We start from the raw sequence: 21611 nt of genomic DNA on the forward strand, positions 1-21611 counted from the left end.
AGAAGAGAGAGAGAGAGAGAGAGAGGAGAGGAAAAAGAAGAAGAAAAGAAACGAGTAAAGGCACAGACGCAGCGTGGCAAAAGGGTGCGGGGGGTATTAAACAGGCGTTAGTTGTGTGACTTTTATTTTGCCCACATCTCAGAAGAAGAAAAATGGAATTATTTTTTCCTTTTTTTAACCCCCCCTGCAGCACCATCACCATTTCTTGCATTGCGATAAAAGAACAGTAAAAACAAGAACAACAACGATAACAAATGGAGTTGTGTATTGTCGTATCAACACATTAACAATTTGTTTTTTTCTTATCTTTGCTTTCTTCTTCTTTTTTGATGCTGTTTGCAAAGGATCAATGCCGGCTTGGTCCTTCGTGGAATTATCATGCAGTTTCTTAAGCCCCAAGATGGTGGGTGTCTCGCCGTTCTTTGCGCCGCGTGAGGAGCGTCTAAACACTGAGCCACCGAGCTTGTCTAGCGCGCTCTGGGAATACATGCACTGCACAAAGCGGGCCATTAATACCCGCATTATTGGCTTCTGCGAGCCAACGCTGAAGCAATGCGTGGATGACCTTGTGCTCTACACAAAGGCGTCCAAGTGGGGGGGCTGTGACGCGGCTTCAATGGAGGAGGTACTTAGAAGGCGGCGCGGGGACGTTGACGTTGATTCGTTGCCCTGGGAATCACGTGAGTCGTATAAGCAGTGGCTGACTAAGCAGGGAAGAAGGAGTGAGTCTTGATTTTGCCGATTTGCTTTTATACATATATGTTGTTGTGTGCCTGCGTGGAGGGGACTACAGGAGGCAGCAAGTGGGGCGGGTGCAGAGTTTTGCTTGCCAGGCGGGGCATTCCGCATCACACTCGTCTCTCACTGTGAGTGTGTGTGTGTCTTCCTGTCGAACTTTTAACAAGTTGAATTTTCTCTTGTTTCTCTCTCCCCCCCCCTCCTCATGCGTGTTCTCCTTCTAAAGCCACACACTCACTTTCGTGCACTTCCGTGCGGGTTAGTTGAATATCGCAAATCGTGTGTTTTCCACCAGTACCAACTTTTCTTCTTCTCCATCGTCACGCGCGGGGGAGACTGCATGTACACGGAGGACAAACTACAGCCGATGATGGCGACGTCGACGCTTTCGGTGCCATCAGGGATGCAGTACAACCGGCCACACACATCCCTTGGCGGTAGGATTCGCAACAGCTTCAATGGACACCGCGTTGACTTCTCCCGCACCGCCTACAACAGGGGCTCTTATGTGCGACACACTGGAACTTTTCGCTTACACAGTGACTCCGTAACAACGATGAGCGTAACGCATGCATATCCGAGCCAAGATGTCACACGGTATCTTCTGCATGCGAATGAAAAAGCGCAAGCCATTTTGGAGCGCTTTGCTGAGCAAATGAAGACGTACCATACTTTTCATCCCTCATTTGTTGAGGGTGGTGTCTACAAGACGTTGATGCCAAAAGCCGGTCTAGGCGGCGGCGGCGCCTGGGATGCCGTGGACAAAGCACTGGGCGCATTCTCGTCGAAGGCCGTGCGACATAACGCCCACAATAGCTTTATGGAAACCGTAGAGAGTATCCCTTCCGTAAAGGAGCAGCTATCAAGGAAATCTGGGGACCCAACTGTGAGTAGGGCCTTCATTAGCGATTCTGTGCCGCCGATATCCCCTTCCGTAAGCCAAGACAAGGATGATGTCTTGCTTTATCTCTGGTCTCGCGAACGTTTGAACATTACCCCAGACGAGATGCATCAAGAGCTTTTGTTTCGAGACAAGGAGCGGGCGAATACATGGAAATTGTCACTCACCTCGACGAGACAAAGATGGCAAGCAGAATTTGATGGGCTTCTTGAAAATACACGGGGTGATACACCCTCGTCCCTAATGTCAGCGTCTCCGAGTGAAAATGAGGCACGTGCAGTGCCCATGGAGTTGTTGCAGGAACGCGCTGTACAACGTATTCAGTGGGATGTGTTTTCCAAGGGTGTGGTGCCTTCCAAACTTGGACCGATGAGCTCCTTGGCGCCGGTACCGGTTCCAGCGGCAGAAATCATCAGCGACTATCGGCAAAACAATGAGCTTCAGACGTGGATGGAGGGGAAATGGAAACATCATACACACCGCCATGAGAATGCTGCTCTGCGCATTCAGTGTGCGTACCGCTGTTACCGAGCCAGGCTACGTGCGGCACGGCGACGATACACGCGACGTATCGCCTTCCTGGAGGCTCGGCGAGTGGAGGAGGAGAGCACGCGGGCCTGGGACACCGCTCTGCGCGTGATGACGGATGAGTTAAATAGGACTGGGGATAACTTCAACACCACGTGGCGATCATTGAATTTTGTTGTTGCGAAGTTACAGGCCAAAGCATTGGCACGACGGGCACGTAAGAAGGCTGAAATGGATAGCGAATGCGAAATTAAAGAGTACGCGGCTCTCACTATACAGCGCGTTCACCGTGGTTACTGTGGCAGGAGGTTGGCGAAGATAATTCGGTTTCCAGAAGTTTTTGAGCAGCAACGCCTTGCCCGTTTTCAGGCGGCGGCAGTCGCTCTGCAGGCCGCGTGGAGAGGGTCCACAACACGTGCGAGGATAGACCGGCAGAGGAAGGCAGTTCTTGTTATTCAAAGGCTTGTGCGGTTGTCTGCTGCTCGGACGCGATTGCGTCAACTCCGCGCGGCAAGGCGAAAAGAAATTGAACAGTTGACGGAGCGGTTTGCCGCACAAACGTTGTGTCGCTTCCTGAAGCAAGTGATCCTTCGACGCCGGGAACGCATCTTGCGGTTCCGCCCACAAGCGGAAGTGCTGCAACGCGTCACGCGTGGGTTATTTGTGCGATTGGCCCTGTATCGACAGAAACAGTCACTACTACGACTCGTACTATGGACGCAGCGTCATTTTCGTGGTACACTAGGGCGTGAGTTGGCGCAGCAGCAACGAGAAAAGAGGGACGCGCTCTTGCAGCAGCTTCGCCGTGTTGATGCGGCCACAGTTGTCCAGCGGGCCTGGCGACGGAGTGTAGAGGCGGCGGCAAGGGACGAAGAAATGGAGGTCTCAGAGAACGGAAGCAGCAATGAGCCTATGGTGCTGGAGTATAGTAAAGAAGAGGCTGCGGCGTGGGTTCAGCGTTGGTACCGCTGCTTGTGCATCATGCGTCAGGCACGTGCAGACCGTGACGCCGCTCGTGAGCAATTACTTTTGGCAGAAAGCGCTGAACGCATTCTTCGATTTTATCGTGCCTTCAAGGTACGGCAATCGTTTTTGTTGCCACAAGCTGCACCGACTGGGTGCACTCCATTGAGGAATTTGTGAGATTTAATGGAGTTGTTCTCTGTTTGCATGTTTCTTCTTCACCTACATCATGTACAGTGCAACAACAGTCGCGAATAGGGTATTTTTCGTCAGTGTGTGCCATTGTCATTTTCCCTCTTGAGTGCAAAGTACGACGTATACTACTAGCCGATTGTGTTTTTTTGTTGTTGTTGTTTTTTTTGCTGGCGCGACGAATGCCTACGCTTCACATGCCGTATGTGTGTGTGTGTGTCCATGCGCAAAACAAAACAAAACAAGAAGAATATATATATATATATATATATATATATATGACACCCTCTACATCATCGTTTTATTACTGAAGACACACAGTTCTCACTTATTGTTTTCCTCTTTTCTTTCTCTTCGTGTGTTTGTGCCTGTCTCTATGTGCCAATTGTTTTTATTTCCTTTTTTTTTCTTGTGCGTGTGTGTGTGTGGGGGGGGGGGGGAGGGTGGGAGGGAGGTCCAGTGGTGGGATTCATTCATCTCAGGGGAGCGAAGTACGCTAGTAGTGACTGCAGAAGGAGGAGCAGACTTGGGTAGGTGTGTGTAGCTTACATACAGGCAGTATCTCGTCGTGGGCGAATAGCAGGAGCCAGCAGGTAACCAAGGAACGGAAAAGGGGAGGGGGAAGAGGAAAGCACGGGGTCTACGATGCCTATCAGTGACGCAGAACTTGACGACGCCGTGGAATTGGCGTTGCGCGCTGCTCATTTCGCAGCCTTTATCATTGAGAGGGCGATGTCAGAGCGGGAAAGTGCACTTTTGGACATCACCAGTAAGGCGAGTTCGGTGGATCTCGTGACGCAGTACGACAAACAGTGTGAGGAGGAGGTTATAGCAATTCTTCGTGCCGGGACGCCGTATTACGATATACTCAGCGAGGAAACTCACGCCAGCGTGGAGCTCAGCGATAAACCCACGTGGATCGTGGACCCTATAGATGGCACCACAAGTTTTATTCACGGTCTCTTTGACTGTAGTGTGTCCATTGCTCTGGTTGTTGATAAAGAGCCGATCCTCGGTGTTGTTAGTGCGCCGCGGCTTCACGAGGTTTACTCGGCTGCCCAGGGCCGTGGGGCGTATTGCAACGGACAACGTATTCACGTTTCAGAGACACGCACACTTCAAGAATCTGTTGTTCTCTTGCACATGGCTGTTAACCGTACTGAGCCTGCGGTGAAGAGTTATATTTCCATGCAAAAGGAGCTTGCCAGCATTCCTGTTCGTGGAGTCCGAAATTACGGTTCAGCAGCACTTGACATGTGCTTTGTTGCTGGCGGTAGGGCGGAACTGTACTTCGAGGTGGGCACATATGCTTGGGACATCGCTGCTGCTACCATCATTGTTCGTGAGGCAGGTGGTGTGGTTCACAATATCGACAACGCACAGTCCCTTGATCTTATGTCACGTGGGTTCTGCTGCGCCAACTCGCTGGAGCTCTCCAAGGTAGGGATTGAACTTTCTAGTAAGCACCATTACAAAGAGACCACATTGGGGACTTAGCTGAGCTTGCAGAGAATCATTTCTATTTCTTGATTCTTACCTTAATGGGTGTATAGATTTTTTTTTTTTTGAGATGGGGTGATAGCCAACAAAAGTATGTGGGGGGCCGCGTTTCTTTTCATCTTTTTTACAGGGCCTCTGGAAATGAATGTGCGCTCGGCTGAGGGGGTGGAGTGGGGGCAATAGTTGATGACACGTCCAGGTGAACTCTGCTGTTGTTTTTAATTTTTACATGGTTTTGCTTCGCAAAGACACCGCGTTGGAAGGCAGCGCGAGTGTAGTTCTGTCTTCCCGCCGTAACATCCGCTGCGGATGCGCTTCACGCGGAAGGGGCGTCTGGCGGTGGCGGGGCCCCACAGGCCGCCGCTTTGGTAGCTCCAAGCTAGTCTTCTGTCATCGTGGGCATCCGACTTTTGAAATTGTTTACCTGAATGCGTTTTTGTGTTTGCTTGTGTGGGCTTTGGGCAAAGAGGGAGAAGGAAAATAACTCCGCCGCCGTGGAGAGTGCAAGGTGCGTCGAACCAGACCATACTTTTCCGTTGTGGGTATCGCTTTCTCCCTCTCTTTTTTCCTTTTTAGGAATTTGAGGGAAAAGGCCGTATTCGGGCGGGGGACATATATATATATATACACATAACATATATGTATGGGCTCTGCTTGCTTACTTCCTGCTCGTTTCTTTCTTCTTCAAGTTTGCCAGTTTTTCTCCACACTTCTGCGCGTAATTCTCCTTTTATTTTCATTTCTCTTAGTCTGCTCTCTCTAGCACTATTATCTTTGGCTGTACAAATTAGGGAGACCGCAAAGCCAAAGCATTGTTCCTTGCCCCTCGTGTGCAGCTTTCCATCCGTTGTTTGCTAGCTAGCTTTGTTTTTTTTTTTTTCGTGTGCGTCCGCCCTGTTTTTTTTTTTTTTTGAGTTTCTTCTCAACGCGTCATGACGTCCACCAGTCATGACCGGGAGGTGCAGATGGCGATTATTCAGAGCGAAATTGAGGCCTCACCGCTTCTTACTGACCCCGTGGAGGTGTTGTCGGAAACGTGTAGCCTTGTTAAGGACTTTGCCAACAATTCCTTGATCTTCCCAAAAGTTCTTTCACTATTTGCACCGGACAATGACGACCGCTACAGCGGCATTCGGTACGCCCGACGTGATGGGAACTGCTTCTTCCGTTGTGCTGTCTTCGGCCTCCTGGAGGCGTTGCTCCGCGATAGAGCGCTTGCGGCGAAGTACGTGGAACAGGCTAAGGATCTTCACACGAGGCTACTGAAGGATTATGGTGAGTTTGTGGAGGACTTCTGCGATGCGGCGATTTCCGCCATTGCCAAAATCGAAGCAGGAATCTGTACGACATCAGAGGAGCTGTATGCGATGACGAACTCACGTGACTTTGAGTACGCGCTTTACTTTTATCGCTACGCTGTTTCCAATTACATACGCAGCCATAAAGATGACTTTCTTCCGTTTGTGATGGGCCTTAACTACGAAAACGTTGATGACTTTTGTCGTGCCGAAATTGATGCGGTTTCAAGCGAAAGCGATCACATGCAGGTGGTGGCGTTCGCCAAGTGCTTCAATGTGTGCATCGTTGTGGAGTACTTGGACGGCAGCGTGGGTACGCGCACTACGCGTCACTCCTTTGCTGGTGCCTCTAGTGACGCCAACGACGCCACATGTGTTGTGCTGACGCTGTTGTACCGCCCGGGGCACTACGACCTACTGTACAAGTGAGAATTTTCCCCCTCTGTGGAGATTTGAATAGGCCCGGAGGTAATTATACATGGCTGGGGCCTCGCTGGATGCTATTCTGCAAGAGAAAAAGAGAGTCAGGCATATATGCGAATAGTATCAAATGACGGTGTGAATTATAACTGCAGTCCATCGAGGGGTACATATCCTCTGATGGCGTTAACAAATTTCGGATGGGCTACATGGGAATCATTGTACCGTTCCTTTCGTCTCCTCACATTCTTGTCTTTTTCCACAATCTAAGGGCCGTCAGTTGCGGGGGAGGAGGAAGAAGAGGCGAAGGAAAAAGCGCATACAGAGAGACACGTCTACTGCGGTAGTAAACACGACACAAGAGACGCGTAACGAAAATAAACCTACATATATATATATATATATATATAGGTTTATGTATAGCGTGCACCAATGAAGAAGTGGTGGACTGATGCCTCACGAGAAGAGCAGTCGTTTGCTTTGAGTCACGCTAACGACGGCCGCGGCGGTTCAGAATCCTCTGCAGCACCGGCGGCTGCTGAGGATTTTTTTGGTGGGATGAAAGTTGTGCGCACACGCCACAAGAGATCGGCAGCAAGTACGGCAGGGTCACACACGCCTCGCGGTAACTCCTCCGTTTCTGTGCAGCTTAAAAAATATGCTTCACCCGTGGCATCCGCGGCGGAGTCGAGCCCATTTTTTATGCGCTTTGAAATGCCTTCGAGTACCGTGCAGGACGAGGTGGAGACACCGCAAGTCACGCAAATGCGCCACCGGCTGGAACGTTTTTTTGAGGTTTACGATCCGTCAAAGTTGTCCCAGGTGGAGAACACCATAAAGGCTTTTGTGGGAAGGGAGGAGGAACTGTTCATGCAGCTCGTCTCAAACTATGGCCCGGAGCCTACAGAATTGAAGGCGAGTGCCCTTCCGACAGGGGAGAAAGTGCTTCCTCCAGGCAGTGCGAGCGAGACAGAGTCGGCGTTTGATTTTATTTCTAGCGGATTGAAGAAGCAGCGCTGTGACAAACGAGAGGGTGTTGCTGCAAAGACACAATCTTCGGTCGTTGGCTCTTCTTACATGCATAGTAAGGACGCTGCGGACTTGAACTCGCGGCAAATGTCAAGGAACGGGGATTGTACGCTTCAGGAAGTGGTGGACGACGTCAAACCTGCATTTGACTTTATTGTGTCAAGAAAGGCAGGAACAGCCTCAAGTGCTTACTTTGTGCCATCTGCTGCTGTTGCGGCTCTCAATCTGGTACCTGAGTCCATTGCTGAAGGGAACGACGAAGCAGTAGTAAGAGATGCAGAAGGCATGAAGGCAGAAGCAGAAGCAACACCGCATGTGTGTCGAAATTTCTTGGAGTTGAACAAAGATAACAACAACATGGAAGACGGCACCGTAGTGGAGGAGAATGACAAGTCCTCTCGCAGCAGAGACAGCAAGGGCAGTAGGGGCAGTAATAGTAGCCGCAACAAAGTTGCTAGCAGCGACGCGGAGAGCGAGCCTGAGACAATTTGGGATCGTCAACGGCGTGAAGTTCAGGACTTGCAAGGTGATGTTCTGCTGGCCCGGACGAAACTCTCACTTGTGCTGGATGAGATCCGCTCGTCCATTGAGCGGCGTCGTGATTGTATGGCGACAGTGAGCAAAATTGAGAACCGTATTGAACAGTGTGTGGCGCAGGAGGCGTTTGAGGAGGCGGCCTTGCTTAGCGACGAGCTAGAGCAGCTTAGTTCACGGGTGGCGGAGCTCGACGGGGCGCCTGTGCGGCTGCTAACATCCCTAAACCAACAGTGTGATGCGACGGTGAAGGTGGTACAGTCTCTTGCGCAGCTGTTGCAGCGACATCGACAGGAGCTCATGGATTCCAAAGACGATGCAGATCGGCGTGTGAAGAAATTTATTAAAGACGTGAAAGAAAGCCTGGAGACTCGGAAGGAGCAGCTGGGCGCCGCCTTTGAGCGGGCGAGGCGTCTGGAGGAAAGCGCGAGGCGGGAGCAAAGTAGTCTCAGGGAGCGAAAGACAACGCTAAGGGAGAAAATGTTGCGGCAAAGCGAAGAGCTGCAGACACTGCAGGGGCGGATTTCGCAAGAAAAGATGGAGGTTGACGCCGAGATTGCCGTGCTTGAGGCAAAACTTGCCACACTGCGTCAGAAAAGTGCGGAAAAGATGGCGGAGCTGGAGGATGTGACATCAACCTTGGCGCGCATGGGGGCTGAGCAGGAATCGATGGAGCGTGACATTGACAACTTTTTCAACGAGGAGGAGAAACGAATACGTGGGGTTACCGCCGACATGGAGCAACTGCAGAAGGAGAGCGACGTGCTTCGGGTGGAGGAGGAGGCGTTTGACACCAAGCGGGAGTCGATGCTATCGGAGCTTGAGAATGATGTGATGAGAATTGAGGGCTACGAGCAGCGACGGAGGCTGCTCGAGACAGTGACCCTTTTAGATTTGCAGAAGTATACCAACGCCGTGGTGGAACTCCTGCAACTGCGGAATGCTGGCCGTGGCGTTTTGTTTGCCGCGCCCTCATTGACATTGTCCGGGGCCGAGGCGGGGGAGCCACAGGAAGAAGAGGAAGAGGAAGAGGGAGAGGAGGAGGAGGAGGAGTGGCCTCTCTTGCATGTGAGCAGATTGCAGAAGCAACTGTCTACGCTCAATGCGGATGACGTGACGTGCGAGGCGCTGGTCGCGTCGCTAGGGGCGCAGCTGGCGGAGATGCGAAACAACATCCCGCTCCTGGAGGCGGTGAAGAAGAGTGCGGCGACAGCATTGCGATTCAAGGAAGCTCAGCTCAAAGCGGACGAGATACGGCGTTTGACGGCGTCGATAGCTGAATACACCGCCGCAATTGATGCCGCTCAGGAGCGAATGCGGGCCAACGCTTTAAAACGTTCCTCGCTACAAAAGAAGATCACTGAGGAGCGTGCCAAGGCGGCAGTACGGATGCGGGGGTTTCTTGCCAGCTACCGTGATGCACTTGAAGCGGCGGCGATGGCTACATCGGCAAATGCCACTCCGAACGTTTTGCAGCTTGCGCCAAACGACCAGGGCCACGACGATCTGGCAGAGGCTATGCAGCGCTTGATGACCACGCTGCGGCAGGAGTGCTCGGAGATGTCGTTTGCGGAACAAGAAGAGAATGCAGCCGGTGGGGATGATTCTCTGGAGGAAATTCTCAACGGGACGACGACGAGCGGGGGGAATGTAAATTTGGATGAACAGGAAGTATAGGATGCCTTGCTGCGGGAACTCAGGTGGTGTGAGAGAATGTGAAATGACTACCGCCTCGTATTGGCGAGACCCGCTTGTTTGTGGAACTCATTTATGACATGCATCACACCTTATATCTGTGGATGCATGCTTTATATACCTCCAAGTGGAGTGTGTGTACGTGTGGATAATACTTTCTGTCTTCTTTTTTTTCCCCCCCCTTTCCTCCCTGTGGTTTGCGTCGATTTGTTTCGTTTGTGTGTGTGTGTGTGTGTTTGCCCAGTTCCTTACGTTTTCTCATTTTTTTTCGTGGAGGCGCTTCGACCACGCAATCAAACTTTGAAGTGTCATGGCGTTGGAGGGGGATGCAACAAAAATAAAATATGTTGTAAAGGTTAAATATTTACCTGTTTTGCTTATTTTTAGTTACGGTGATGAGGAGTTAGCTGGATGGCCCTTCCTACCTCTTTTCAAGTGGCCCATCCAGTGCCTGCATCCTCGCATCCGTGTACCTCTTCGTGTAGGTACGTACTTCCACCCGTTTGAAACATTTTTTTTCTTTTTTTTCTTGTGATGAACCCACCCATTTTATGGGTGCATACACCCACACACCCACACATACTTGTATGCATGACACAGGCGGGCGAGACGTGGTGATGCCATGTTTTAAAAGACTGACGCAGTCATCGCATGTCCAGGGATTCTTTTATTTCTCTCTGCAACGCATATCAAGGGAGTTAGGTGAAGAAACGTGTTGGCTCATGGCGATGCTTCGTCCGGCAGCGATGAGTTTTTTTCCTTCTTTTGGAGCACGTTCATCTCAAACGGTTTTGTTGTGTGGATTGCAACCTATAAATATGCTCCTTTACTGACGTCTATCTTGGCCATCCTAGTGAACTGTATTTTACACCTCTTTTTTCAGTTTGTCTTTTCAATGCTACGAGAGGAGTATCATTGGGGCATGCATACGTGGCAGGATGGGAAGGAGATTCCTTGTAGTCATGACGTGGTTTGGGCGTTGAGTTTGTTCTATCACATAGCTGCATCCTTCTCGGGATAGCTGTGATTGGTTACAGGCTGGCGGCTATTGCTACAGATGCCTTGATTGACTCCTGTCTGCTGACCTATAATGAGGCAGTTCAGTGCAGAGCCGGTTTTCATTGCCTGTTTCAAGGATACCAGTCGTTGATTGCGTTATACCCTACGCGAGGTTGTTTATGTTACTTTTGGTGTGTTGTGTCACTGGGTTTATAATAGGCATCCTTCACAGCCATTCACTTATACATTGGGAACATGAAGGCAACAATGTTTTTTTTTGTTTTCCTTTTTGTTGCCACAATGTCTCTGTTAGTGGTGGCGCTTATCCGGAGCCATTATTGCAACGTGCGTGATTCCTTGGGGTCTGCCATGACGCGATGGTGGCGTAAGGCGGCGCCACGCTTACGGCATTCCTAGTTGCATGTGCTTGCGCTGTACTGTACGTACATCTCCTGGGTAAAGGGCTACGGCCGTGGTGTTGCACGTTTCTGCGAGGGAGTGCTGTATGTCAACACGCTTTATGTTGTCTTGCTGCTGGGAAGCCGGCCAACGGTGTTCTTTTACAAACTTGCAATCTACACAGCGGCAGCGGCGCGGGTGCTGAGACGGCGGATCGGACTTGCTTGTTACGTGTTGTTTCTGACCTCTGTAGTAGTTTCCTCCGTGGATTTTCTCTCTCCGACACTTCTGCTTGTGCGGGTGCTGTGTGTTTGCGGCATTTTCGGCCTTGTTGTTGGGCGGTGGCGCGGGTTGGATGATGGTCGACGGCCGCAGGAGGGTTACCCCGGGTAGTGCGGCGGGGAAGCGGAACTTGTTTCTTCCACGATGGCCTCCACGACGCCAAACAACACCGGAGACCCTAAGTATTCCTGCCATGGTGACAGATGGGCACAACGAGACCGTTTCTACCGTCCGGGTGTGTTGCTGCGCGCCTTTTATCGGTTATCTTTGGCGTCGGTTGTTGCGCTCGTCCTCGGACTCGCTCTCTTGGTGAGTGTGAAGCGCCCCGGTTTTGAGGGCGTCGCGCCAACCCGATGCGAAGGCAACAGCAGGGGAAAGCGGATCCGTGTGACGGCACGCCACATGGTCGCTGACATCCACGGTCTGCCTCCCCACGAGGACCTCAAAAAGTTGGTGCACGAGGCAAATGAGGCAAAGTATGGCGGGACTCGCCACTCCGGACTCTGCTCGAACCTGTGGGCTGACAGTCTGTACGCCGCGCACCTTGCGTACTCCTCACTCATGGCCTACTTGCCTCAATACTCAGCGGATTTTCTCACAACGCCTAATTTTTACCGGCGCTTCCGCGATGGTGGATCGGACTGGGTGGCGGTTCCCACAAGCCACACATATGACCGTGCTGTGTTCCGTCACCTTTACTTGCCGTGCAAAAACACCTCCGTGATTGCTGTGCGAGGGACCGATATCACTTCACCGTTTGATTTCATGCAGAATCTGCTGCTTTTCAGTGAGATACTAATTTTCAAGCTGTTGGCAAGCTTCCTCCCACAGAGTGGTCTCATTCCGGAGAGCGTCATTTCCGACTACGTGGCAGCATCGAGCGTGATAAGCTCGATTACCCCTTGTAGGGGAATTGGCGAATGACTACTACCACCTACATGTGGAGGAGTACTTGTACACTGTCACCTCACAACATATTATTTTTACGAGCCACCACCCTTGGTGGTGCCGTGGCACAAATTGTGGTGGCTCACACAGACGGCGTCCTGGCGTCGCATTTAGCATTCCCGGGATCAATCTCATGTGGAAGAGGTTGCAGATTGACTTTGACGCCGTTGACGGCATTCATAACGAATGTGATTGTGTTGAATGACTTCACTCTGGATTTTGATACCCCTGGTGGGACGGTGCACCGTATCTTGTGTGAGCACCAAACGGCTGAAGTATGCCACTCCATACAACTTCATGTCATCCGCATGTGGGCAGTGTGCACGCCGTATCTTGCACGGACTGTTATTAACGGCACCTACACTTTGACTGGGTAGAAAGGAGAAGTTGTAGAGAGGAGTTAATGTGTGCATGACTTTATGCGTTGTACACAAATGTTATGCTTCTGAGATGCAGCTATGAAAATTTAAACGTCTTGGCGTAAGAGCCATACAAGAAGTCTTACAGGAATACAAAAAAAAAAAAAGAAGAATATCACGGGCTCACTGAATAATTCAACGACGACGGCCAGTCCGCTCTTTTAGTCTTCTCATCCAACCGAGAGTGTCACCGAGAAATAAAATAAAATAGAAACAAGGGAATGTAGACTATATCACATCCAGGTATGTGCGCGACCGTGTACGTACTGCCACTGCCAGTTTCTTTTTTTTTTTTTCTTTATTCTTTTATTTGTAATATGTGCCTGTGTGTGTGTCTGTGTGTTTGAGCTGTGCCGGTCGAACCTTTTGTTTTGTATTTCTGTTTGGTTTGTGCTGTGCTTGTAGGAGATCCTCGAATCGCTCTAGCAATGCCGACATTGCCAGAGGAGCGGCAGCAGCAGCAGGAGCAGCAGCAGCCGGGGCTTTCGAAGGAGGAGACGGCGGATGACACGGTTGCGTCTAATTATATCAAGACGGAGGTTGGTGAAATGAATACGGTTGACTCGATGTGCCCTAAATGCGGTGAAAACGGCGCGACACGTCTGATGATCACAAATGTGCCACATTTTAAGGAAGTTATCGTGAGTAGCTTTGAGTGCCCGCACTGTGGTGAGAGGAATAATGAGGTGTCGTTTGGCGGCACCTTTGGCCCCAAGGCGGTTCGCTATGAACTTGAAGTAAAGACGAAAAAAGATTTGGATCGCCAAGTTGTCAAGTCAGATTTTGCGACTGTTCGAATTCCTCAGCTGGATTTGGAAATTCCGCCAGAGTCGCAACGAGGCATTCTTAACACTGTTGAAGGGTTTTTGGAGCAAACCGAAACTGGGCTTCAGCTACAGCAGCCACTGCGTCGCATTCAGGAACCGGAGTTATATGAAAAACTAGAGAAATTTTGTCAAAGGCTACGGGAGTACCGCACTGGCGATATTCCCTTTACCTTCACCATTGATGATCCCGCCGGAAATAGCTACGTTGAGGCCTACTATGACTACTATCACCCCACCATTGACCCTCAGCTAACGCACTACGAAAAGGAACGGACAGATGTGGAACGACAGATATTGGGGCTGGCGGTTGACTACAACACACGGAGAGACGAGGAGCAAGAGCGTGTGGTGGAGGAGGGACACTTTGACGATGTGATGCGCATGGAAACAGAGTGCCCTGCCTGCAAGAAGCAGGGATTTATCAATATGCAACAAATTGACATTCCGTACTTTAAAGAAACTGTCATCATGGCATTTCGTTGTGAATTCTGCGGCTATAAAAGTAATGAGGTAAAGTCGGGGGGAAAAGTTTCTGACACGGGTCTGAAGATTGAGCTGCGTGTTGAAGCGGAGGACGACCTGAAGCGGGATGTTCTCAAGTCTGAAACTGCCACGCTGAATATTCCAGAGGTGGCGCTGGAGGTGGCGCCCGGCACGTTGGGGGGTTTTTTCTCCACTGTGGAGGGGACCATCATGATGGTGCGAGATCAGCTACGCAACCTGCCGCAGGCAGAGTTTGCAAAGGGAGACTCCGCCGACACAGATGGGGAGTCGAAGACGTTAATGGAGTTTGTGAAGGAACTCGATGACCTGCTGCAGATGAAGCGGCCTTTTACGTTTATCCTTGACGATCCTTTGGCGAACATTTACGTGCAAAACCCGCGTGAGCATCTGGCACCACCGGAGAACCAAGACCCACGGCTTACCAAGACGTCCTACGTGCGGACCTACGAGCAGGATGAGGATCTTGGATTTCATCAAATGAAAGTTGACTGACGCGGCGGAAATTTTCTCTTGTTTCTTTGTTTGTTTTTGTGTTGAAGGAATACGGCGAAGGAAATACACGTTCAAAAACTAAAAAAAACTAAAAACAAAACAAAAAAAAAGGCAACGGAGAAATGGAGACAAACAAATAAAGCGCCCATAACTTTTTTTTTTTTTTCTAGTTAACGAGGGGCTCATCACCACACGTCGTTAGACATGGCTGCCGCTGCTGCTGGTCGTGACATACGTACAGTTGCGTGTATGTATGCGCATATGCACACGCATGGGTGAGTTTTATTTTTGTTTTTATTGCGGTCTTGCGTTTTCGTGCATGTGAAGTGCTTTTATTTTGTTGTGTGTGTGTGTGTGTCTGCACCTTATATGGTTCCTTGTTTTTTTGTTGTACGTGAAGTGGGTGTATTGTCTCGTGATTTTCGCTGGGTGTGTGCTGGGGGACTTGTGCTTAGGTGTCTTTAGCAATGGCCTTTGAGCTACGGCGGAGGCTCTGTGTGATCGCCGACTACTTGGACGAGGGTGAGGCACTTTTTAATGAGACCTTTGCAAATAAACATGACGACGACACCATGCCATGTCAGGAGAGCCATCAGTCGACGGAGTCCACGTTCTCCGCGTTGATGCCTACATCCCTTGCAACAGTGCCGGATGAGTTGCGAATGACAAACGAAGTCCAACGCATACTGCGCACTGGACGCGAAGTTCATGAACGTGTTAGGGATGTACTGCGGGAGGCGGCAATGAATCCCGCCTTTACATTTGCAGCTCTTCGCTGCTGATCTGTGTGCGCGGTGAGGCGGAATGCCTTTCTATACCTTTTTGTTCGGTTCACTTCCAACCACTAATAATAACTTTGAAGCGGAAAGAAGAGCGCTGCTGCTGCCACCGCCGCTGTTTCACATGCGAATCCTCCTCTTTTTTTTGTATTTTTGCTGTGCAGGCAATACCTCTCTTGCTCCTCCCTACAATTGCTGCCACCACCACCAACAGCAGCACACACACACACACACACACACACACACACACAGGTGAGTGAATTGGCGAGACTCAATGAGTCTGGACCACCGCGCAGTGCAGAGCGCCACTGCTATTGAGCGTGATTACACGAAGCTTTTAGATGTTTCCCTTTCTCTGGAAAAGGAAATAGAAAAGTACTACCTGCACGAGGAGGCTGCGATTCGCGAACGTGTCTTGCTGCTCGATCAAATTCAGAGCACCATTGCGGACGAGCGGCGATGCCTTGAGATTGATCACCAGCAGTGCCGCCTACAGATCAGTGCTGCTCGAAAGAATCATCTGACGTTGCAGTGTGACCAGACAAAATTCTCACAGGCGGTTAGCCGTGCAAGTTCTGTGCTGGACAAGGAGGAAAAGAACTTGGAAGAGCGGCTTGCGTGGGTAAATGAGCGCTTACGTGAGGAGGCGCAGGAGCTGGAGCTTCTCGCGGAGGGACACGATCGGTTTGAGAGAGATGAGCGGGCGATGGAGCGACGCGAGCTTCAACAGTTTAACGCGGAGCAGAGCCTAGAGAAGGCGATGCGGGAGCTCAAAGCGCTCGAGAACGAACTTGAAGAGCGGAAACGGGTGTTAGAAAAAAAACATGAGACTATCTCCGAGTGGAATCAATCACTTGAGAGCCGCGAGAGGGAGCTCTCGCGTTGCCAGGAGGATTTTAGAGAAGATTTGAGACAACTTGAGGAGGATGAAAAGTTTTTTGGCGTATATAGCGGCAACAGTAATGTGGTGCCCATGGTGTCCCAGCGGGAAGTTATGGATGACCATGACATGACAATTGAGAAGGAGGCTCAATGCGAGGAAATTGACGTGGATGAGGACGAGTATCACTCTGAGTGAAACACCAACGAGGGAGTAATTTTTTTTCTTCCTTTGGATGGTACTACCGCTTTATTTCTTTGGAGGTTTTGAGCCGCTTTCTGTTCTTTTTTCTTTTCTTTTTTTCTTTTTTTTTTCTCTGTGTCTCTATTATTATTGTTTGTGTCCATCTCTCCCTATTTCTCTCTCACTGTATTGCCGCCGCTTTTTGGTTTCTTTGTTTGCGGGGAAATGAGGCGGGATGGTGTGTTGTTCGTCGTGCTGTGTGCCAGCTGGTGGCAGCGGTGAGTGGAGCCGCCAGAGCGGGAAGGGCACGCGCAGGGTGACCACCCACGAAGACGTCCACGAACGTTTATTTGTCTTGTCACGGCGGCGGAAGTGCACTTGCCAGGCGCCTCTTCGTGTGGATGAGGATGACAGCGATGACAACAACTGCACCTTCACGCCTGCAATTAACCGCACACATGAGGCACTGCTTGCTCGATGGGCGGAGGGTGTAACTGTGTTTGAGCGGCTTTACGGCAATGCACTTTATTTACAGCGGCGAAGGCAACAGCTGCAAGAGTCAATGGCTCTCGAGAGAGGCTACCCAGTGCGGTCCGCATTTACGTCAAGGAGTTGGTCTTTGGCGGCGGCGCCGCAGCCAGAATCCGTGGTCTACGAGGCACCCCACGGTGTCACTAGCAATATGTTAGTGAAGAGTGGGACGAGAGTGAGGTCACCCCTTTGCTTGCAGGAGAAGGAGCAACGAGGGCGTCCTACACGTGCGACGATGCGAACTTGATGAATGCAAGTGTCTCACGTGAGTGTGGATGCGATACCAAGTTTTCTAGATGCGCCAATAGTGCTGCTTGAGATACGATTGAGTATCGTAAAGAAATAACGACTGAAACACCATCCCCACCTCTTTACAGTTTTTGTGTGCCACACACAGACACACACCTCTTCTCACTGAGGTGGATGAGGACGCGGTTTCTATCAACTTCCGTGCGGTGCTTTAAAACCATTTTGAGCATCTCTTTGATCATGTCTTCACCCTTGGGACTTCATGTCTTTTGGTAGGCGGATATGACTTTCATGACTCCATTCTGCATTTAGGCAAACGCACGGCACACTGGGGGTACATCCTGAGAAGCAATATTGCGATTACCAACCTTCTTTCAGGACTTAGTTTTATGTATCCCCCCTCCTCCCCGCTTTTTTTTTTTTTTATGTGTGTGCGTGCTTGTATGCGTTCGTGACATTATCTGTGGGTGTTTGCTTCTTGAAGGCCACCCTTTGCGGTCACGTCGACAGGGATGCCATAAGGAGCATTATAGCGAGACGCTTTTCTGCATGCGTTTTAATTCCATTTGTTCTCTTCTTGCCTCTATTGTTTTCTGTGCGTTGACCCCCCCCCCCCCCCCCTCTCAATCTTCTTCAGGGCTGCATCGGGACGGGTTAGTGGTGATCGTCGTTATGGAGGAGCTGCGAAGTATCCATCACTGCGTTCAGCGGGGTCACTTTGAAGAGGTGCTGCTTCGACACGTGTTAAACTTTGCGCGTCATCGTTGCCTTTGCGTCTTTCACAGTCTTCGCTGGCGGTTATTGCTGGGACTTCTTCCGGCAAACGTGGAGGCCGGCAGTTACTGCCAGGTCTGGGCGGAGTGCACCCGTGCTGGGGTGCGGGAATGGAAGGAAGTGAACGAGCACCTTCGACAGCGTCTTGTGGACACGGCGTCTGTGGTGCACCCCGCGGAGAAAAAGGGTCATTTTAATGAAACGGACTCCTCCTTCTCCGACGAGGATGAGGAGAACATGGGCGTTGAGAATCCACTTCTTCCGCCTGAGGGAAGTTCCTACGCGCTGCAGTACGCCGTAGACACGATACGCTCCACTGCACAGAAGGATTTGGATCGACTTCACTGGGAGCTTCCGCTGTTTGAGGAGTCTACTACAAAAAATGCATTGCTGGATATTTTTGTCAATTACTGCCTCCGCCATGACAGTGGGTACAAGCAGGGGATGCACGAGATTGCGGCATTTGTTATGTATCTGACCCACACCGACGCGACACTTCTGGACGAGCTTTTAAAGAGCTCTGAGGAGACTGATCTCGAACTGGTGTGTGCCTTTAAAGGTATATGCCCCCTAGAGAGCGTGACGGCAATGTCTTTTTTCCTGTTCGAGGCCATTATGAATACCTCCGGGCTGCATCTATCCGAGTGGTATTACGCAGGCAAAGATAATGCATCTGATGGCATTGTTGGTGCATCACACAAGACGCAGAAGGAATTATTGGCGGAACTCGACCCGGCTTTGCATCAGCAGATGAATGTGGTGTATGAGATTGAGGCCACGTCGTATTTAATACGTTGGTTGCGTCTTCTTTTTCTTCGAGAGTTTTCCATCCCCCAATGCGCCGACTTGTGGGACGTCTTTCTATCAGAGCGTTTTCTTGCGGGGCAAAGTGAATATCGTCTCAAAAACAGTACCGTTACGATGCTTGCGGCGTCCATGCTATTGTACGTGAAGCAGGATCTCATGGTGGGTCACATTGACGCTCTTAAGCGTCTAATGAAATACCCACCACTGGAGGATGTAGGAAGTTTGTTGGAAATGACAATCACACGAGTAGATCCGCAAAAGCGTGGCATTGGCCGCTACTTTACTCCACCAGAATCCCATGAATTTGTTAGAGTCTTGTTGCCTCCACCGGCGGAAGAAAAAGTTGCATCCCCCGTTAGTCTCTCCCCAATTGAACTCATGAACCAACAAGGCCGCATCTTGGCGTCTATTATTGAGCGCCTTGAAATGGGGCAGGCATCGTCACCTAGCGCACTCCCTGATGACGTGGGGCACAATGCCGGGGATCACGCTCGCACCATTGAGGAACTTAAAATGGTACGTGATGCTCTTTTGTACACGACTGGGAACAACGGTGATTGAAGATGGTGGAGAGAAGAGGAGGAGGAGGAGGGGAGGGAAATCGCCAGACGCACACAGGCATAGGCCTTCACACATCCAAAGAAGGAGGGTAGCGAAACACGACTTTTTTTTGACTCTGTTGGCTTGAAGAAGATTCTTTTTTTTTTTTGTCTCTCTTTCTTTAGCCTCTCTTTTTCCCTCCTTTCGTTGTATGTGATGCGATTGCCACTGTCCTCCCTAATTTTTCCTTTCATTTGTGTGCGCTTTTTTTTTTGTAGCCCCCTTCTTTCCAGCATCCATAAAATGTCTTCCGTCGTCGGAAGGGTTTCGTTTTGGATTATCCACGCCTTTGTACATGTCATCCATATTTATATCCCCCGTCTCCATCGCATCGTCAAAATAATCATGGGTGAGGAGAGCTGGAACGAGGCCGGACAACAGATTAATATTTTGGCTGATGAATCCACGATTGGAGCTCTTTTGGATTTTGAGGGCATATCTGATTTCCACTACACCGCTCCTCCATATAATGGGCATATAAGTACTGCGCTCTGTAGCCTGCGCCCATCAAAACCGATTAAATACACACGAGAGGTGGTTGACGGTGCTGATGGCAATCCCATCTGCCTTGACTGGCTTTTTGTGGATGAAAAACATGGTCCAGCAAACGGCATCATGATTATTTTTCCAGGTCTTGCTTCTTGGTCTCAGACCAACTACGTTCAACATTATGTATCACATGCGCATGACAAAGGCTTTCATTGTTGCGTGTTCAACACACGGGGAATGGGTGACACCCCATTGACACAACCCCGACTCATGTCTGCGGCATGGACGGAGGACGTTCGATGTGTTACGCGCACAGCCCTTTCAAAAAGGGCACTTTCGTTAAGGTTTGGTAAAACGGTTGGAAACACATGGGGCGTTGGCTTTAGTCTGGGTGGGGTTGTCTTGGCAAAGTACTTGGATGAAGAAGGAAAAAATGGGCCTAAAGAACTGCTCCCGTTTGACGCAGCCCTTATTATTAACAGTCCATTGGATACATTGGCCTCACAGGCGAATATGATGAAGCCAAAAAATGCTCTTTACCATAAAACTCTGACTGGAGGTCTTGTGCGCTACGCCATTCGTCACATTGAAATGATCAAGCAACTACCGGGGGTGAGTGACGACGCCATTCGCAAGGACACGCTGCGGTTCTTAAAAAACTTGAGGAACATCTATGAATTTGACGTCCACATCACAGCACCCCACAATGGTTTCTCCAACCCTGAAGAGTATTACGCCGCGGTAAACACACTGACGTCGCTTCGACAGTGTAAGATACCCACTCTTTGTGTAATAGCTCGTGACGACCCCGTCACGGGTGACCCACCAATAACACAAATGAGAGAGTTGGTTAGCGCCAACAAACTTGTCGCCTTTCTTGAACTTCCTCGCGGAGGACACTTGGGGTACATTGGATCCCCGCTTGAAGAGTGGCGTGGAGCGCCCTCATTTATGGAAGTCCTCACGTGTAATATATGTAAGGCGTCTCAAAGAAATGAATGGCTGCGGACACAAGCAGCAGGGCAGGGGAAAATTTGATCTCAAGGGTATTTTGCTTTTTAACCATCTTTCTCTATTTTGGGGTGTTCCAAACAGTAGAGTGAGGAGAAATGTGTCGTTGACATTGCTGATATGAGAACGGGGCTTTGTGCTTTTTTTTTTAAATGATCGCTTCATTGGGTTTGAAGCTGTACAAGTAGTACCTTTTTTTTTCTCCTTTCTTTTGCAAACTATCAGTAACTGTCGCATACAATGACTTGCTTTCCACGTAGCCTTTTATATGGGAAGATGTGCGTCCTCGACAGAAAGGGGAGAACAACAAGAAATAAAAATAAAACACATGTACAGAGTGGAGTAAATGCAGCCCCCCAAAGAAGGGAGGTGGCGCCCTCTCGTGAGAAAAGAGAGATAACGATTTTTTTGTAATGCATCCTACAAATGAAAAACACATACCTTTGAAATAGACTGTAAGGTATGCATTTTTTTTTTCTCTCCTCTGCAGTTTTCCCTTTCCATGTGTATTCCTCTCTTAAGCAGGGATGTAGAAGGAAAACGACCAAAAGTGCTACTTGCTGCTGTGCGTTTTGATGGCTCTGCAGTCACCATCAGCAACACACACACACACACACACACACACACACACACACTGTGC

At 50.1% G+C, this 21611-nt stretch overlaps 14 protein-coding genes across 14 annotated transcripts in view, besides 19 other annotated features; all 14 read left to right on the plus strand.

Annotated features, from left to right (window-relative positions):
• Positions 1-58, plus strand: part of TraAM80_06207 (protein SDA1) — a gene marked incomplete at both ends in the record, with an annotated part of 2445 nt that extends 2387 nt beyond the window's left edge. Inside the window, one exon of the mRNA XM_029383059.1 lies at positions 1-58. This exon is cut by the window's left edge and continues 2387 nt beyond it. Within this exon, the coding sequence (XP_029237064.1) occupies positions 1-58 (58 nt within the window).
• A 161-nt stretch (positions 59-219) lies between these two features.
• Positions 220-254: a microsatellite.
• Positions 255-294: 40 nt separating this feature from the next.
• Positions 295-326: a microsatellite.
• Positions 327-349: 23 nt separating this feature from the next.
• On the plus strand, positions 350-733 carry TraAM80_06208 (uncharacterized protein; the record flags this gene model as incomplete). Its single annotated transcript, XM_029383060.1, has 1 exon — positions 350-733. The coding sequence occupies one exon, from the start codon at positions 350-352 to the stop codon at positions 731-733; it is 384 nt and encodes a 127-aa protein (XP_029237065.1).
• A 345-nt stretch (positions 734-1078) lies between these two features.
• On the plus strand, positions 1079-3310 carry TraAM80_06209 (uncharacterized protein; the record flags this gene model as incomplete). Its single annotated transcript, XM_029383061.1, has 1 exon — positions 1079-3310. The coding sequence occupies one exon, from the start codon at positions 1079-1081 to the stop codon at positions 3308-3310; it is 2232 nt and encodes a 743-aa protein (XP_029237066.1).
• A 151-nt stretch (positions 3311-3461) lies between these two features.
• Positions 3462-3495: a microsatellite.
• A 77-nt stretch (positions 3496-3572) lies between these two features.
• Positions 3573-3602: a microsatellite.
• Positions 3603-3749: 147 nt separating this feature from the next.
• Positions 3750-3777: a sequence feature (G-rich).
• A 190-nt stretch (positions 3778-3967) lies between these two features.
• Positions 3968-4819, plus strand: TraAM80_06210 (myo-inositol-1(or 4)-monophosphatase 1; the record flags this gene model as incomplete). The annotated part of the gene is made up of 1 exon (XM_029383062.1): positions 3968-4819. The coding sequence occupies one exon, from the start codon at positions 3968-3970 to the stop codon at positions 4817-4819; it is 852 nt and encodes a 283-aa protein (XP_029237067.1).
• A 615-nt stretch (positions 4820-5434) lies between these two features.
• Positions 5435-5467: a microsatellite.
• Positions 5468-5754: 287 nt separating this feature from the next.
• TraAM80_06211 (otubain) lies at positions 5755-6549 on the plus strand (the record flags this gene model as incomplete). The annotated part of the gene is made up of 1 exon (XM_029383063.1): positions 5755-6549. One exon carries the CDS (start codon positions 5755-5757, stop codon positions 6547-6549), a length of 795 nt encoding a protein of 264 aa, XP_029237068.1.
• A 375-nt stretch (positions 6550-6924) lies between these two features.
• Positions 6925-6962: a microsatellite.
• Positions 6963-6972: 10 nt separating this feature from the next.
• Positions 6973-9780, plus strand: TraAM80_06212 (uncharacterized protein; the record flags this gene model as incomplete). The annotated part of the gene is made up of 1 exon (XM_029383064.1): positions 6973-9780. One exon carries the CDS (start codon positions 6973-6975, stop codon positions 9778-9780), a length of 2808 nt encoding a protein of 935 aa, XP_029237069.1.
• A 232-nt stretch (positions 9781-10012) lies between these two features.
• Positions 10013-10037: a microsatellite.
• Positions 10038-11622: 1585 nt separating this feature from the next.
• On the plus strand, positions 11623-12402 carry TraAM80_06213 (uncharacterized protein; the record flags this gene model as incomplete). The annotated part of the gene is made up of 1 exon (XM_029383065.1): positions 11623-12402. One exon carries the CDS (start codon positions 11623-11625, stop codon positions 12400-12402), a length of 780 nt encoding a protein of 259 aa, XP_029237070.1.
• On the plus strand, positions 12399-12803 carry TraAM80_06214 (uncharacterized protein; the record flags this gene model as incomplete). The annotated part of the gene is made up of 1 exon (XM_029383066.1): positions 12399-12803. The coding sequence occupies one exon, from the start codon at positions 12399-12401 to the stop codon at positions 12801-12803; it is 405 nt and encodes a 134-aa protein (XP_029237071.1).
• Positions 12804-13124: 321 nt separating this feature from the next.
• Positions 13125-13157: a microsatellite.
• Positions 13158-13163: 6 nt separating this feature from the next.
• Positions 13164-13198: a microsatellite.
• Positions 13199-13248: a microsatellite.
• Positions 13249-13273: 25 nt separating this feature from the next.
• TraAM80_06215 (putative zinc-finger protein ZPR1) lies at positions 13274-14668 on the plus strand (the record flags this gene model as incomplete). Its single annotated transcript, XM_029383067.1, has 1 exon — positions 13274-14668. One exon carries the CDS (start codon positions 13274-13276, stop codon positions 14666-14668), a length of 1395 nt encoding a protein of 464 aa, XP_029237072.1.
• Positions 14669-14686: 18 nt separating this feature from the next.
• Positions 14687-14711: a microsatellite.
• A 30-nt stretch (positions 14712-14741) lies between these two features.
• Positions 14742-14778: a sequence feature (A-rich).
• A 228-nt stretch (positions 14779-15006) lies between these two features.
• Positions 15007-15029: a microsatellite.
• A 106-nt stretch (positions 15030-15135) lies between these two features.
• Positions 15136-15450, plus strand: TraAM80_06216 (uncharacterized protein; the record flags this gene model as incomplete). The annotated part of the gene is made up of 1 exon (XM_029383068.1): positions 15136-15450. One exon carries the CDS (start codon positions 15136-15138, stop codon positions 15448-15450), a length of 315 nt encoding a protein of 104 aa, XP_029237073.1.
• A 214-nt stretch (positions 15451-15664) lies between these two features.
• Positions 15665-15698: a microsatellite.
• A 23-nt stretch (positions 15699-15721) lies between these two features.
• On the plus strand, positions 15722-16525 carry TraAM80_06217 (uncharacterized protein; the record flags this gene model as incomplete). Its single annotated transcript, XM_029383069.1, has 1 exon — positions 15722-16525. One exon carries the CDS (start codon positions 15722-15724, stop codon positions 16523-16525), a length of 804 nt encoding a protein of 267 aa, XP_029237074.1.
• A 77-nt stretch (positions 16526-16602) lies between these two features.
• Positions 16603-16641: a microsatellite.
• Positions 16642-16745: 104 nt separating this feature from the next.
• TraAM80_06218 (uncharacterized protein) lies at positions 16746-17288 on the plus strand (the record flags this gene model as incomplete). The annotated part of the gene is made up of 1 exon (XM_029383070.1): positions 16746-17288. One exon carries the CDS (start codon positions 16746-16748, stop codon positions 17286-17288), a length of 543 nt encoding a protein of 180 aa, XP_029237075.1.
• Positions 17289-17894: 606 nt separating this feature from the next.
• Positions 17895-17911: a microsatellite.
• Positions 17912-17962: 51 nt separating this feature from the next.
• On the plus strand, positions 17963-19432 carry TraAM80_06219 (rabGTPase-activating protein; the record flags this gene model as incomplete). Its single annotated transcript, XM_029383071.1, has 1 exon — positions 17963-19432. The coding sequence occupies one exon, from the start codon at positions 17963-17965 to the stop codon at positions 19430-19432; it is 1470 nt and encodes a 489-aa protein (XP_029237076.1).
• Positions 19433-19436: 4 nt separating this feature from the next.
• Positions 19437-19468: a microsatellite.
• A 348-nt stretch (positions 19469-19816) lies between these two features.
• Positions 19817-20998, plus strand: TraAM80_06220 (uncharacterized protein; the record flags this gene model as incomplete). The annotated part of the gene is made up of 1 exon (XM_029383072.1): positions 19817-20998. The coding sequence occupies one exon, from the start codon at positions 19817-19819 to the stop codon at positions 20996-20998; it is 1182 nt and encodes a 393-aa protein (XP_029237077.1).
• Positions 20999-21570: 572 nt separating this feature from the next.
• Positions 21571-21606: a microsatellite.
• Positions 21607-21611: the final 5 nt, after the last annotated feature.

This window comes from Trypanosoma rangeli, assembly GCF_003719475.1.
Source record: "Trypanosoma rangeli strain AM80 chromosome Unknown Tra_15.4_contig_00220, whole genome shotgun sequence".
In the NCBI taxonomy this organism is placed as follows: Eukaryota; Euglenozoa; class Kinetoplastea; order Trypanosomatida; family Trypanosomatidae; genus Trypanosoma; species Trypanosoma rangeli.